The 17,348-nt window shown below is 34.4% G+C and overlaps 1 protein-coding gene across 1 annotated transcript in view; it reads right to left on the bottom strand.

The window, feature by feature from the left end:
* Nucleotides 1–470: 470 nt before the first annotated feature.
* The window catches only part of LOC121231991 (uncharacterized), a 29,866-nt gene continuing 12,988 nt past the window's right edge, over nucleotides 471–17,348 (bottom strand). The window contains exons 2-4 of the mRNA XM_041117238.1: nucleotides 2,117–2,168; nucleotides 901–1,082; nucleotides 471–710 (exon numbers count right to left, since the gene is read on the bottom strand). Of these exons, the coding sequence (XP_040973172.1) occupies nucleotides 622–710; nucleotides 901–1,082; nucleotides 2,117–2,166 (321 nt within the window). The 5' untranslated portion in view covers nucleotides 2,167–2,168 and the 3' untranslated portion in view covers nucleotides 471–621. The remainder of the gene's footprint in view (nucleotides 711–900; nucleotides 1,083–2,116; nucleotides 2,169–17,348) is intronic.

Raw genomic sequence — 17,348 nt, 5'->3', positions numbered from 1 at the left:
TTTCCTATAAAAGGTAAAAATATAATACATGAATAAATAACACAATTTTCAACAGCACCCAAGCCTTCTTTGAAACCCTCAAGTGTTGTGTTTACTTCAAAGTAAACATATTTTTTTTTCTTTTTTAAAATCTTTTTAATTTTTATCTACAACTACTCAAAATAATACTACATTTTATGTTTACAAAGTTAAAATTAATAATTTTCTAAATTCATAAATCATCGTCCATCTTGTACAACTTTCTAATAATTTTACTATACCCATTTATGCTTGTAAAATTTTTAAATTCCACTGAAAGCATATATAACTTAAAACTCTTCAAACATTAGCCTTCAACCATAGATGCATGCAGATAGCGCATAAAAGATACTAAAATTTGAATCTAAAACTCTAGGTTCAAGGTTTTGTCGGTTATATACAGCAACAAATCAACCCCTTCGGAATGAAATCTTTGATGTTAATATATCTGATGTCAGATTGAACTTCGATGTTTACTTATCATCTTAATCATTAAGAATGAGTGAGTTGATAGCAACTTCCAGCTTTTGACAATACCATTTTCATCCAACACAAAACAACCATCACCACCTTATTTATGTAACTGTGTAATAACTTCTATGTCTAGTGCTCGAATATAGGCATCGATTTCCCGCCCACAACAAAGTCCCCACACTTGAATATGAGTATGGGATATGATCTTCTAAATATACCTACCAAAAACATTCAAAGGAAAACTTGAACGTTTATACCTATATCCGATGCAGTTAGTCCGGATAACAAAGATAATGCTTGCTCTTGAAGTCGACAAAGTGAAGCACTATAAACTTTTCTATCTAAAATTGATATTTAGAATGTACTCCACCAATGAAAAAGTTTTAGTTGTTGAAGTTTAGTACTTACATTGGCAAGAATTCAGGCCATGCAATGTGCACACATCACCTCCATGTACAACACTTAATTTCGTTGCATCTTCTTCATTGAAAAAGTTTTGAAGTAAAAAACCAAGGATTCCAACATGGTTCCAAGCACCATCATGCTCCCATATCGTGCAATTGTCATGAATCCGTGCAGATAATTGATCTCTTCGGATACAGATATAGTGAATAAAATATATGATTAAAAAGAACATAGATATAGAATACTATAATTAAGGACAAATTAAGTTACCTATCAAGACATGATATCTAGTGCGAAACTTAAAGTACAGCTTATTATATGAACTTCATCTGCTAATTCTGGCATTGAACAAATTTGTCATAGATTCATGTAAATGTCCAACAATGTTAAAAGGTTCAAATCAGTGTAATCAAGGGTGCATCTTGCACTCTAGGTGCCAGAACCCTTATTTTACCTCATGCACAAGGCACAATAAAAGCACTAGCCCGAGTAAGCAAAAGCACAATATGTATATGTGTGTCTATATATATAAAGCTAAAATCGTAATGAACTCTAAAGCGTGTTCTAATTTATCTACCAAACTAGTAAACTTTTTTGTTAGTCAATATGTATAATTTCCTTATGGTCTATGCCTATATATGAACACTCAAACACTGGGAAGTATAGAGTTGGATACCTTTCCTTATGGTCAAACGGTTTGCCTGATCAAATGGACCTCCCCAAAAGGGTTCAAGACACTTCTGTTTTCTAGTGCTAAGGGACAAGGCGCAGGCGTGCCTAGGCACAAACCTTGAATGACAGTGTTTCAAATATATTATGGTTTGAAATTTAAAAGTTCTAAGAGAAATCCATTATTGCATTCTTGAGCCTTACAATGTCTGAGAACTATACCATAAATGCAATGTCTGAATTTGTCAGACAGATAAAGTTTTATATAAAGTTATATATATACATACATACATGTGTGTGTGTATGTATGTATCAAAAACCAACATTAATCGGATGCCCTTCTGTAAAAATTAATGCTAACAGTAGTCTGAAAACATTAAACATGAGTCTATTTAAATGCAGTCTACCTATAATTGATATTTGCAATGTATACATTAAGGAAACACCGATTGGAATTGTCTCTGAACATCAAAAAGTTGTCATATTCCCCCAAGATGGATTCCCAGCAAAGCCAACGACAAAAGTTGCATGATTTTTAAGAATTAAGTACCTGGATATTTGCAGACAGGCTGACATTTGAGGATCCCATAATTTGACCATCTCTACAAATTCATTCAACTCATTTGTGGTCAGTATAATTCGCGAGCCAAAAAATTAAAAACACAACTTTCATTTGCACCAAGCACAAAAATAAAGCTTGTATATTATAATATAGAAATGTGTAAATGTAAGGGCTTTACTTTACTACTGTAACATAAGTGAACTCTTCAACTTCAAAAGACCAAGAACGTATCCACTCAATACCTCAAAATACAAATGTACCATAAATTACTATTTGTTGAAAAGAAAAAATATTTCAACCATCACCAGAAAAATTTTATACTTCACAAGCAAAGTTAGTATAGTGCACACATATTCTTAAAATATATTCCAAAAAAGACACAAGCATAACAGTCTCTTAACCCAGAATGTGGTGTTAAAAATTCTTTGTCAGTGTGCATGAATATATATACATACATATATGTGTGTGTGTGTGTGTAGTAGAGAAGATATATTGCACATTGGCATGTAAACTGATGATTGGAGCTAAAGAAGTGAGTAAAACAAAAATAAGATATGGAGAATTAAACCAATTGGATACTTGGTAATTCAAACGATATAGTTTAGGAAAAGATTCAATAATAATAACACAGGCAAAAAAATTCAAAATTTGCTTGTGAGTGGCTAAGGAGGTGGATCTTGGGGCAAGGTTTTGCCAATGGAATTTAAACCCTGCGAAAAGTATAATCACATAAAAGTACTCAAGTAAGCAGACATTACAGATACGAGTCCGATTGAACCATACCCTAATACTCATATCACAAAAATTTGATGCGACCATGGTATTTTATCTAATGAAACATGAAAGCCCGAAATTTTCAAACAATTTCAGTGAAGACTTTGAAACCTGAGATCAGTGTGCTTTAGGTACTTACAAGTAACTTATTCATGTTACTATCATTTATCCCTTCAAAAATTAAAACATATATTAGCAAATAATCACAAATGGTTTATATCTTAATAGATCAGATTTTGACATCCCATCCCCAATAAACAAAATACAAAGAAAGATGAAAAAATTAATACAATTTCATGTTGTTTAAAATGAACAATTACCTTGCATGCAGTTATAATATTGCATGTGCAATCAAGAACAAGCTATCTAGCTAGAACCAACTAGAGTCAATTAAATCATTAAGAAAAAAAGAAGGAATAACCATTGTTTGCAATAGAACTATATGCTTAAACAAAACATAAGTGAACTTGGATTTTCAAAGATGTATTTAGATTTTAAAAATAGTGAAAGCTACATAATAGACACATACAAATATAACATTTATGATTAGTTCTCAAATTTATTGATTTGTTAGATGTCTATGTAATAATGAATCTGAAATTCCCAAATACATTTGAGAATTTGAAATTCATGTTTTTATACTTTCAAAAAATATAATGAATCTCAACTAATTTATAGCTAATGAATGCATAACATTCTCGCAATTTATATAACAAATGAAATCCAAATCTTCGAATTTATATTCCCAAAAAGAGCATAACAATTTTTGAAAGAGAAATGATTCTATAGGTATCAGCCTTGCAATCAACATTAGCTTTAAGCTGTCAAATAGTGGCATAACATGATTAACCAAAACGTTAACTAGTTCACTGCGAGTTGAATTGTTTTAGCAATTCAGTTCAATCTATAAGTAATTAACCTCATAAACAACAGAGGTGTTGATCGAAATCGAAATCCGCAAATTTCGTTCTTTTTTTTTTGGGGGGGGAGGGTCTCAAATCTTTTTGATAAACTGTAACAGAAGAGAATTTGTTTACATAATTAATTTGCTCCCAAAAATTGGAATTCAGGAATCAACAAAAGAAAAGAAGCAATCATTCATATCAAACATTGAAGAACATACAAGATATTATGAAGTTTCATCTCCACAAAAGTTCAAACATTTAGGCTGCAAAAATGATTGCATGTATTTGAAAATTGTTGATTGCATGTAATGTTAACTCTTTAATCCTAAAACATAACTAAATGCCATTGGAGATACAAGAAATAACAAAGACATGGATACAATTACAATCATGGAAGTATCAAAATATAGAGCACCACCTGTAAAACCAAGTCAATTAATAAATCATGCATAATGCAAGTACTTGGAAAGGAAAAAGGACTTGCCTTTTGATGAAGTTGGTTCAGCATGCAGCAAACTCGACAGCATGCAGGCCATGAAGACCAAGACATGCAGGAGCTGCTGATGCAAGCTTATTTTATTTATTTTGTAATTTCTAGTCAATGAAATGTAATCTTAGTTCATTTCTAACTAAGTTAGGTTGTTGACTGATGTAATTAGCTTATGTATGACCTGTAAACACAACTTTGTATAGGTTTACAAGCTAAAATTTCAAGTTTCCATGTAATTAGTGGGAGTAGGTGATGTTTAGGTAATTATTTGCTGTTTTTGACAAGCTTAGTGCTTGATTTATGTATTGGCATTATGCCATTATTCAATTTTATGAATGAAGTTCAGTTTGTTCATCAATTTTTCTCTTCATTTTCTCTTAGCTTTTCTTCCTTTCTCTTGCTCGAATTCTCTTGTTTGCTCAGCAAGTCTCGAGACTTGCTCGACAAGTCTGTACTGAATCTGTTAGTTTCAGTTACAGCACCAACAATTGGTATCTAGAGCCTATTTCTTAAGGGATCTGTTATACAAATACATGGCTTCATCAAGCTTTTCACCAGCTGCACCTCAAGTCTTTAATGGAGAAGGCTATCACATATGGGTGGTCAAAATGAAGACCTACCTGCAGGCATACGATCTGTGGGAGGTGGTCAACTTAGATGTTGAACCAGAACCACTTAGAGGCAATCCAACAGTGGCTCAGATCAGGCAGCATGCTGATGAGAGGACCAAGAGGCACAAAGCCATGTCTTGCATCCAGAATTCAGTGTCTGATGTGATTTTCACAAGGATTATGGCCTGTGAATCACCAAAACAGGCCTGGGACAAGTTACAGGAAGAGTTTCAAGGGACAGAGAGGACAAGGCAGCAATAGTTGTTAAACTTGAGGAGAGATTTCGAGAATTTGAAGATGAAGGAAGAAGAAACTGTCAAGCAATATTCTGACAGGATTATGGTTGTGGTTAACAGCATCAGGCTCCTTGGAGAGCAGTTCAATGAAGCTAGGATAGTGGAGAAGGTTATAGCAACTCTGCCTGAGATGTATGAGGCAAAAATCTCATCTCTTGAGGACTCAAGGGATCTATCCACCATCTCCCTGACAGAGTTGATCAATGCTCTATATGCTCAAGAGCAGAGGAGAGCAAGCAGACTGGAGGAGCACCAAGAAGGTGCCTTTCAGGCAAGAACAAATACTGCCTACAAAGGCAAGAAGGCCTGGAGAGACAAACCAAAGAATGATGCTGCAAGGAGAGAAGGTCATACTTGCAAGCACTGCAGAAGGGTTGGTCATCCAGAAGAAAAGTTCTGGTTTAATCCAGAAGCTGTATGTCAGTATTGTAAGAAGAAGGGTCATGTTGAGAGAGTCTGCAAGAGTAAGACCAAATCGAGGCAGAATCAGTTTCAACAGATGAAAGCTGAGGCTCGAGTAGCTAAGGAGGACAGTGATCAAGAGGAGCAAGTCTTTGCTGTGTCATGCTCAGCTGCTCAGGAAAGGTCCTCATCTGGTTGGCTCCTAGACAGTGGATGCACCAACCACATGACACTTGATGCTGCAATCTTCAAGTCTTTAGACAGAAGCTGCAGAACTAAAGTCAAGATAGGAAATGGTCATTTTATTCAAGCTGAAGGCAAGGGTGATGTGCTGAACCAAAGTGATTTCAAATGTGCTGTTGGTGCCTGAAATTGACAGAAACCTGCTCAGTATAGCTCAGTTGCTGGAAAAAGGTTATTCAGTTGTGTTTAAAGACCACCAGTGCCAAATCAGTGATCCAAGTGGATCCAAACTGATGGCAGTCCCTATGGCTGATAAGAGCTTTGTGGTTGACTGGACAAAAAAGTCAGACATTGCCTACACAGCCACTTCAGATGAATCCAAGCTGTGGCATCAAAGACTAGGACATGCCAACTTCAGATCGATGGCCCGAATGGTCAGAGAGGACCTGGCTGAAAATTTCATCAACTTAGTGGACCATGATGATGTATGTAAAGTATGTCAATTAGGAAAGCAGGCCAGACTCCTATTTCCCTCGAATCAAGCCTGGAGAGCCTCTGAAAAACTCCAACTGGTGCATACTGATGTGTGTGGCCCTATGAAGACTGAGTCATTAAGTGGAAACAGGTATTTTATACTGTTCATTGATGGTTTTTCAAGATATTGCTGGATTTACTTCTTAAAACAAAAATCTGAAGTGGCCTCAGTGTTTTGGAAGTTCAAGACTGCTTCTGAGACTGAAACAGGCTGCAAGCTGAAGACCATAAGGTCTGATAATGGGACTGAGTACACCTCAGCTCAGTTCCAAGCCTTCTGTGATAAGGCAGGCATCAAACATCAACTTACCAACACATATACACCTCAGCAGAATGGTGTAAGTGAAAGGAAGAATAGGAGTTTGATGGATATGGCCAGGTGCTTGATGATTCAAAAGAATCTGCCTAAAGCACTATGGGCAGAAGCAGTTAACACTGCAACATATATTCAAAATAGACTTCCAACCAAGGCTTTGGATCAGAAGACTCCATTCGAGGCCTGGTTTAGCTTCAAGCCATCACTGGCTCATCTGAAGGTCTTTGGATGCATCTGTTATGCACAAGTACCTGCTGTTAAAAGGGACAAATTGTCTGAAAGGGCTTAACCTGGTGTACTGGTGGGCTACAGCACTGTTAAGAAGGGCTATAGGATCTTGGATCCTTCAACAAACAATGTGTCAATTAGCAGGGATGTGGTATTTGATGAAAGGTCATGTTGGAACTGGGAAAGACATGAACCTGAAGAAGTTTCTGAAGAACTAGCAACAGACCAAGCTGAGCCAGACCAAAATGTTCCAGAAATGGACATTGATGATGAACCAGTTAGAGGAACAAGGCCATTGACTGAGATTTATGAAAGGGCTCATGTAGCCATAGCTGAACCAAGCAACTTTGAAGAGGCTTAGGCTCAGCAAGGGTGGAAGCAGGCAATGGCTGAGGAGATCAGCATGATTGAGAAGAACCATACCTGGGAATTGGTTGAAAGGCCAGTCAAAAGGAAGGTGATTGGGGTGAAATGGGTGTACAAAGTCAAGCACAATGCTGATGGAACCTTGAACAAACTGAAAGCAAAGCTAGTTGTCAAGGGGTTCAGTCAGAGGTATGGCCTGGACTACCTGGAGACCTTTGCACCAGTGGCCAGGCTCGACACCATCAGACTGCTGATTGCCTTAGCAGCACAGCGCGAATGGAAAATCCATCAACTTGATGTGAAATCAGCCTTTCTGAATGGTTTCTTAGATGAAAACATCTATGTTGAACAACCACAAGGGTTTGAAATAGCTGGCAGAGAGCATATGGTCTACAAACTGAAGAAGGCCCTATATGGATTAAAACAGGCTCCAAGGGCTTGGTACAGCAGAATCGATGGCTATTTGACTGATCTGGGATTCGATCGAAGCAAGAGTGAACCAACACTGTATGTCAAGAAACAAGGGACACAAATACAACTCATTGTGTCCCTGTATGTTGATGACCTTCTGGTGACAGGAGGAGATCGAGTAGTGCTGGCTGATTTCAAGACCAAGATGCAGGAAGTGTTTGAAATGTCTGATCTTGGGGAGATGTCCTATTTTCTTGGAATGGAGGTGTCTCAAGTACAGAATGAGATATTTCTAAGCCAGAGAAGCTTTGCCACAAAGATTCTGACCAAGTTCTCCATGCAAAACAGCAAGGCAACTAAAACACTTGTTGCTGTTGGAGAAAAACTATCGAGCCAAGGTGATTTTGAGAAAGTATGTGAAATAACCTACAGGAGTCTAGTTGGTTGCTTGCTATACTTGACTGCCACTAGACCAGACATCATGTATGCTGTAGGATTGCTCTCAAGGTTCTTGCATTGCTGCAATGAGAAGCATTTCCAAGCTGCAAAGAGAGTGCTGAGATATGTCAAAGACACTTTAAACTATGGTTTGAAGTACAGCAAAGAAGGAAATCTGAAGCTGGTTGGCTACACTGATAGTGACTGGGCTGGCTCGATAGATGACATGAAAAGCACCTCAGGGTATGCTTTTAACCTTGGTTCAACCATGTTTTGCTGGAGCTCGAAGAAGCAAAGTCTAGTGGCTCAATCTACTGCTGAAGCAGAGTATGTGGCAACAGCAAGTGCTGTCAACCAAGCCATATGGCTAAGGAAAATATTGGCTGACTTGAATGTGCATCAAGAGGAAGCTACTGAGATCTTCTGTGACAACCAATCTGCAGTAGCAATTGCTAAAAATCCAGTGTTCCATGGAAGAACAAGGCATTTTAGCATCAAGTTACATGTTGTTCGAGAAATGGAGCAAGCTCAGGAAGTAAAGCTGATCCACTGTAATTCAGAGGATCAACTTGCAGACATTTTAACGAAAGCCCTTAGTGTCACAAGGTTCGAATGTCTAAGGAAGAAGTTAGGTGTTTGCTCCATGCAAACCAAAGAGGAGTGATGAAGTTAGTTCAGCATGCAGCAAACTCGACAGCATGCAGGCCATGAAGACCAAGACATGCAGGAGCTGCTGATGCAAGCTTATTTTATTTATTTTGTAATTTCTAGTTAATGAAATGTAATCTTAGTTCATTTCTAACTAAGTTAGGTTGTTGACTGATGTAATTAGCTTATGTATGACCTGTAAACACAACTTTGTATAGGTTTACAAGCTAAAATTTCAAGTTTCCATGTAATTAGTGGGAGTAGGTGATGTTTAGGTAATTATTTGCTGTTTTTGACAAGCTTAGTGCTTGATTTATGTATTGGCATTATGCCATTATTCAATTTTATGAATGAAGTTCAGTTTGTTCATCAATTTTTCTCTTCATTTTCTCTTAGCTTTTCTTCCTTTCTCTTGCTCGAATTCTCTTGTTTGCTCAGCAAGTCTCGAGACTTGCTCGACAAGTCTGTACTGAATCTGTTAGTTTCAGTTACAGCACCAACACCTTTTCTTTACTCACCTACATTAGAAATTCAAGTCCAAGTAGTCTCTTCTTTGTAGGGTTAAATTAAACCAAGGAATACAAAACTCCATTTTCCACTTAGAGATTCCAAGCAACCTGATAATAAGAACAAATTTCTGGGTATTTAATATGATCGGAAAAAAAGAAAGAAAAACAGAAAGGGTTTGTAGAGGGGAGGAGTGAGGACCATACTAGGCTTAGCTACTAATAGGCAAATGGATAACATGAATGGTCCCATGCTATTCATAGTTTTTGCGCTATATCCGCACAGTAACCATGCGTACCACAACAGTGAATAACATCAAAAAGCCTACTAATCGCATTAAAAAAAGAAAGCATAAATTGAGAAAGGAGACAGTCAGATCATCGCAAGCATGGCATGGCAAGGCACACCACTCACCATATTCCTTGTCTTCGACGAGACCGAGCATGAAAGAGAGATAGAAATGGAGGAACAAAACAGGCGCAGAAGTGACCAAAAAAGATGGATCAAATTCCGGCACTGGAAGCTGACAGAAAGAGAAGTGAGCACGCAAAAGCAAAAGTATAGGCTTATACATGTGCCTTTGTGTGCTCACTCTCTTCTGTCAATTTCTATGTTCCATGAATGACAGATTACACAGATCATAAAGATGATGATGAAAGGTAAAACCTGCTTACTATATAAGGAAAACAAATGAACCCCAAAAATAAAAATTACGGAAAGAAAAACGAAGAAAAGGAATGAGTCAGATCTGAAAAACACAGTAACACCCCCATTTAGGGAAAAGTTACCAAAAGTTAAAAACCTCAAAATCGACGATCCATGCCTTTTTCAGTATTAGAATCAACTACGTGTCCAGAAAAAGGGTTTTATTTCTCTCACAAAACCAAAACCCAAAACGTTGAAAGAAGAATCAAAGAAAGAAGTAGAAGAAGAACTCCTTCTCTCCCTCTTTCTCATCATCAACATCCACTCACTGGTCTTATGGCAGGTTCACTTGTCTTTCTCTCTCTCTCTCTCTATCATGACAAGGTACAGATGTCGGTGACAAACCCAAGTGGCAGAGAGACACAACAAAAAATCCAACAGTGATGTCCATGGACAAAGACACTAACGAAAAAGAAAAACCATCAAATCTAGATCAAACATAATATATATAAAAAAGGTAAAGCTACGATAACAATGAAAAGTAGGGCAGTTTACATATCCGAAGGCAAGCAGTCTCCCAGCCTCCCTCTCTCCCTTCATATATAGGCGGCCGAACTAAATTAAAATATATATCGAAAACATGGCGTTTTATTTATTTATTTATATAAAATCAGATACAACTTTAGTTAAAAAGGATTTTACCATTTACTTTATAAAAATTATGTTTTTTCTAATTTATTTTCGATAATTTATAAGTAGTAAATTAATAAGAAATAAATAATTTCTATATTTATTAATAATTAGGCTAATAACTTTTAGCTTTTTAATCTTTTTAAATTAGATGAAATTCAAAATTATATCTTTATTTATCTATATTCATATTAAGTTCCGAGTCAGTATCAGGAGGTAATAAGAAATTATTAAAATATTATTATATATAAAGGTAATTAATATAAATGTGTTTTTATCTTTTTATATTTTTTAATAAAATAATTTTATAATGAGAATTAAACTTAAGGCACATAAATTTTAAAATTTTGAGTAAATTGTACCATTAGTGATTAAACTATGGGTACTTTTTTTTATTTGGTCACTTAATTAAAAATAAGTTATAATTTGGTTATCGGACTATTCGAAAGTTTTCTTTTACCTCAATAATCTATTCAAAAAAAAATTTATTCAAGTCACGGGGTTAATCAGTTTATTTTTTTTTAAAGTTCTGTTCATGAGCTCTGATCAATGATTTTGACAATCGGGATAATAAATCAGTACCCATCGACGAGTAGAATATAACTTAGATCCAAGTTGATTTGACGATTAATGTCAGAGATCAGAGAAAAAAATATTTAAATTTTGATTCACAGATTTGTAACATCTAAAATTATTTTATGAAAAAAAATTAAATTGTAGAAAAGAAAAATATCTTCTAATTGGTGCAAACAGTACAAACAAAGAAAATCATATAACATAAATTTTAATAGTCTAATAATTAAAATAAAATTTTTTGAATAATTTTACAATTAAAGTATGTTTTTAATTAAATAACTAGAATAAAAATTTACTAATGATTTACTATATAATTTATCCTAAAATTTTAAATTTAACTGTCACAAATAAATCTCACTTAAAAAATAATATCACTTATTTTTAATATCAAAGCTTATAAATATATTTTATACACATTTTTTTTCATCCATATCTTCTGGATAAAAGAAAAAGAACGTTCATTAAGATTTCATTTCAAAGAAAGGTTTTTTCTTGTTGTTGTTGTTAACTGTTATATGGCGGGCTTGAATGGCATTACTGACATGTGTTTATTATTATCATGATTTGATGGCGCTTTTGGGGGGAAGACAAAGGTACACGAAGCTTTCGTTTGCAGAAAGCAAATGGAGGAAGAGAGAGAGAGAGAGAGAGAGAGATGCGTGTTGCAAAGCTATTGGATGGTAGAGATTGACCTAAAGGGTACTCGTAGAAATGGAAGGGCCCCGCATGAGTTGTTATTGATTTGTGTCCGTTGATGGAAACGAATCCTGAGAAGGGGGGAAAGTGAGGGACCAGGGGTACTTTCGTCCGTTTGTGGCTGCTTTGTTTGGTCTACTCTTGGGAATTGGGCTGATTGGACTGCGTCATTTGGGGAGACAACTCAAGTGTACACTTCGGCTCCCATCACGACTCATTTCTTTTCTTATCACAATGCGTTTGTATTCGGGGAAATTAATAACTGTAATTAAGAGATTTTATAATGGTAGTAGTCAATTAAATTTTAATTCAGTTATTATTGATTTTGTTGGTAATATAGGAAGATGTGTGTTCAGATTTGTTAAAGTACATTTTCCTATTTAAGGATTAAAGATGAGCTATAGATAATTTTAAATATTGTATTAAAAAATAAAAACTAAAAATCGTAATAATACACTAATATAAAAGGAAGTATATTTATTATTACATATATTAGATTAAAACTTGTGTAAAATAAAATTTTAAATTATATGTTTTCATTTTTATGAAGCAGTTATCAAAGCTCTCATTAGGCATTCATTTGTAAAAGGTTCAAATTGTGTGATATTCATCACATATTTGATCTTGTATATTTTTTAAAATCTAACCTTTATGAAATTATTATTCTAAAAAATCATGAAATTAATAAATAATTACAAATTTTATTGTAACTATATTTATTTCAAATAATGGCTGTTCCAAAAAATAAATAAAAATTAGTAAAAATGATAATAATATATCAAATAATATTTTTATTAATGTTCTATTTAAATGACAAAATGGAAGTTAGGTTTTTTTTCCATCTATATAAAAAATACAATTTTTATAAAATATTAAAAGTTATTTAATATAATACCTATACATTATTCTATTTAAAATAATTACATAAATTTATTTTTTAAAAGAATTTATTCGTAATCAATAAAGTAAAAATAATATAATTATTGATGAAACGTTATTTTTAAATTTAATTAAACTATTTTAAACATGAAACTTTAAATATAAAATTAGGTTAGAGATAAAAAAGAATACAATGAGATGAATCTTGATGAAAATAAATAAATTATATAAAAACATAAAATATGTGGTGAGCCCTTACCCCTTACATTTGAGCATATTATATATACTAGAAGTCTTATAACACGTGTATATGTGTAAATATTATAATTTCAAAATATAAAAGTATGTTTAAAAATAATATATAATAAATAATAAAATTTATTATTTGAAATTAAATAATAATACATAAAATATGCACGTTATTAAAATGAAAAATTATAATAAATTATTTATCATGATGTTATCATCGATCTTGAGTCAGTGTCAACTTAACTTGTGACACTAACTCAATCAAATACATTATTAATATATACAAGTAATGGAGGTAATAGAGCGTGCATACTAAAATTAAAATGTATAAAAATATTAAAATAAAACCTTAGTTGAGTGATATATTATATATTAAAATTTTTACTAATACAATTTGTGTGAGTTCGAATATCACCATATGCCTATTTTTATTGTTTTTAAATAAAAAAGATTAAAATATCACTGAATAATATATCTTATTTTAATTGTTAAAGGACATTCTCATAAATTTTCTAACCAAGTTGGTGATCCTGTTGAGAATGACATGAACTTTGTCAGGGGTTTTATTAATAGTAGGTATAGATATACATATGATGAAGGTAATAAAGTGTGCATAATAAAATTAAAATGTATAAAACTATCAAAATAAAATTTTAGTTAAGTGGCAAATTAATGTTTTAATAATGCAATTGGTGTGGGTTTGAATCCCAACATATGTATATTTTTATTGTTTTTAAAGTAAAAAAACTTAAATACCCTCAAATAACTTAACTTATTTTAATTTTAGAAGGGCATTCCTTTAATTTTCCACCAACTCTATTGAAGGTGACACCAACTTAGTAACAAACTTAAATAATAGTGTAGATCTACAATTGATGGAGATAATAAAGCACCCATAACAAAATTAAAATGTATAAAAAAAACAAAATAAAATTTTAGTTGCGTGATAAATTAAATGTTTTACTAATATAATTGGCGTGGGATTAAATCCCACAATATGCATATTTTTATTTGTTATTTTAAGTGCAAAGAGTAAAAATACATTCGAATAATATAACTTATTTTAATTACAAAAGAGCATTTCCATAATTTTTCCAGCCGAGTTGGTAACTCGAATAGGGGTGACACTAACTCAGTCAATGGTTTTATTAACAATATAAATATGAGAGTAATTTTTTAATGAAATTTATTGTTAATTTAGAAAAATAAATAATGGAAAAATCTTTTATAAGATATATTATTTGTTTTATAATTTGATTTTTATTTTTTCTTCACGATTTTGGTGTTGAATTAAGTTACTATGTCAAAGATTATTATAAAAGTTTTTCTTTTACTAGATTTAGTGTTTTAAGTTACAGAGTAGTAATTCAATCAATTAAATTATTAAAATATTCTAAAATAATAAAAATAAAGCAAAACAAAACTATAAAGAGTATTTATCAAAGTTTGCCACCCTAGCACGCAATCGTTTGCCTCTTTGGCATGTTTTTAGGTTTTTGGATTCTTTTATTTCAAAGTTAATATTGGCGGCGGCCGTCTGTCAGAATCTCCTTTAATCCTCCAGAATAGCACGTATAACAGGGCTTAAGCTCTGGCCTGCAATCATAGAAAAAGAATTTGCTGAATTAACGCTTAATGAAGAAGATGAAGCAGTTTTACAAGCACAAATTAAGCCGAGTATGCAAACGAAAGAAAGAAATTTTCGACTGGCGGGATGTTTTTTAACAACCAGCATTATTCACTTTCCGGCAATGAGAAGCACCATGGCGAACCTATGGCACCCTATTAGAGGAGTTCATATTCAAGGTCCAGGAGAAACGATTTCTGTTTCAATTTTTTCATGCTATTAACATGGACAGAGTTCTGAAAGGCTCTCCATGGACCTTTAATAATCACTTGCTGGTTCTACACAAGCTATAGTGGGGGGAAGACCCATTGAAAATCCCTTTAATCTTTTCACCTTTCTGGTATAAATCCATGATATTCAAATGGGGTTTCTTTCTGAAAGTTTGGCAAGGCAACTAGCTGATTTTTTAGGCAAATTCCTGGAGTATAATAGTTTAAATCTGGGGAAAGGAAATAGGAATTTCATAAGAATTCGAGTTCAATTGGATATTCATTACTCATTAAAGAGGGAAAAGCATATTATGTTCTTAGGGTATTGTTCATACGTCAGATTCAAATATAAAAGGCTGACTCTTTTCTATTTCTATTTTGGTCAGTTGGGTCACAGTAACATTTTTTGTGAGGCAAAAATGGAGTTAGGGGTGGAAGTGGTGGTAATGGGCTGGGATTTGTCTTTGCGAGGTCAATCCAAAAAAGCTTTGGCAATGAATAATATTTGATTATGAGAAGATGGAGAAGATGACACAGGCAAAAATCTTTATGACGAACGTAATTCAGAATATAGGTCACGGGGAATGAGGAATAAATCAAAATTCGGAGCAACCATTGATCCTGTTCTGGGGATCAATTTGGAGGTAATTTACCCTTTTCTTCACAATAGAGGGAAAACTCATTGGCCAAATAGACCCATACTGTAATGGAACATGATTTCGAGGAAAGGGTGTTAATTGGAGATTAGGGAAAAAAAGGCCTGGGGGAAAGTGAAAATCCAACAATAAGAGAAGAAGGTAACATTGTAACGGCAAGAAATAGGAGAATGTTGGATAATACTCTTTTATCACCAGCGGCTGCTAAAAGGCAAGTTGGCCGATCGTAATGAAAATTTTAAGTTGGAATGTCCGTGGTTTGGGGAACCCACGGACAATTTGAAGGCTTCAGCATTCGTTGAAAAAATATAATCCCTAGATGGTCTTCTTTATGGAGACAAATGTAACACCCCAAACCCAGCCTGGACGTTATGGCCAAATCTGGCGATTTTACATGAGAGTGTTCTCACTGATTTGCTTTAAAACATATATCTTTTCGCGGAAGCTTTAGAAAATCTTTTATTTTAGGAAAACTGTTTGATTTAGAGAAAACCAGATTTTAATCGTGCTTATCAGTAATAAAAACACCAATAGTTCAAAAGCCGAAATTAAAAGCCAAAAAGTCTAAAGTCAATAAATTAAAACAAATCCCCAAATAAACAAGCAACCCAAAACCGAAAAAATAATGAAAATAGTCTAAAGTTATTATGTATGGCCACCGTCAGTCCTCCAATACACCGATCCACTAATGTTGGGGAGTACCTGAACATATTAAACAAAAAAGAACGAGTTTCGCAACTCAGTGTGTAATCCCTACAGATATCAAACATATAAAATAATCATCAGAAGTCAAAAATAGACAGTCTGGGGTCGGAGCCCATTATATAATTAGTTCGGGCCTTAGCCCATTAAAATACAAAATCAGATATAAATTAGGGTTTTAGCCGAATCAGATACAGATGCAGAATGGAATATTAGAATCCTACCCACCAGCCTCTACACACCATCTTCGTCCAGCCCTACACACCATGTGGGGATATAATCAACCCACCAAACCTTACACACCATACTATACCAAAATGTGGCACATAAACAGAATAATGCACCTGAGCTGCCAAATAACAGGCTTAAAGCCTTTCAGACACTTCCTTCGAAATATCATTAACCCAATCCCCGATGCAATGCAACATACCAATATGACATGCTATAATGCAACTTAACAGATCTTACAATCGGTCAGCTACACATGCTAAAAGTAACATGTTTAATACATATATTTTATAGTCAGATCACTGAATCAGGGGTCTAAGTAATGTTTATCGACCCTACGGTAGGGCACAGTCGACTTAGGCAACCCGTGCAACCTTACGAATTATTACAGAAAATTAGGCTCACAAGCCATGTGGCCCACACGGCCCAAATTGGCCTTGGCCGTGTGGATCACACTCTGGCCCAGAATCCCACACGCCTGTGTGGGCCCACATTGCCCAATAGGTCGAGTTCGTGTGTCGCACATGGCCCCTACAGCCATCACATGGCCATGTCATGCGCCCGTGTCTTGCTCGCACGACCTGGCTCGTTGATCACACGCCCGTGTACTGTCACACGGCCTACCACATGGGCGACCACACACCCGTGTGGTATTGACAGATTCATTTTTCAGCTTTCGTCATTTCTCATTTTCTGTGATTTCAGGTACACACCTTGTTCGAATTCGCTCTTTATAGAATTCTAAGAACACCAACACCTATAATCAGAATATTCAACCCCTTTAGAAACCCAAAAACGAGTCTTAACACTAATCTCAAAACGAAAAGTCGACTTACCACTACCAAAACATTAACCACTTCAAGTTAACCGTTGATACCAGCTTTACGAGTGAGTCCTAAACAGCAACCAAAACCCCATTAAACATTTAATCAGAGTAACATACGAGTTAGTGAA

Source organism: Gossypium hirsutum, chromosome A07 (assembly GCF_007990345.1).
Source record: "Gossypium hirsutum isolate 1008001.06 chromosome A07, Gossypium_hirsutum_v2.1, whole genome shotgun sequence".
Taxonomy (NCBI): domain Eukaryota; kingdom Viridiplantae; phylum Streptophyta; class Magnoliopsida; order Malvales; family Malvaceae; genus Gossypium; species Gossypium hirsutum.
This window is presented reverse-complemented; position numbering and strand designations above follow the sequence as displayed.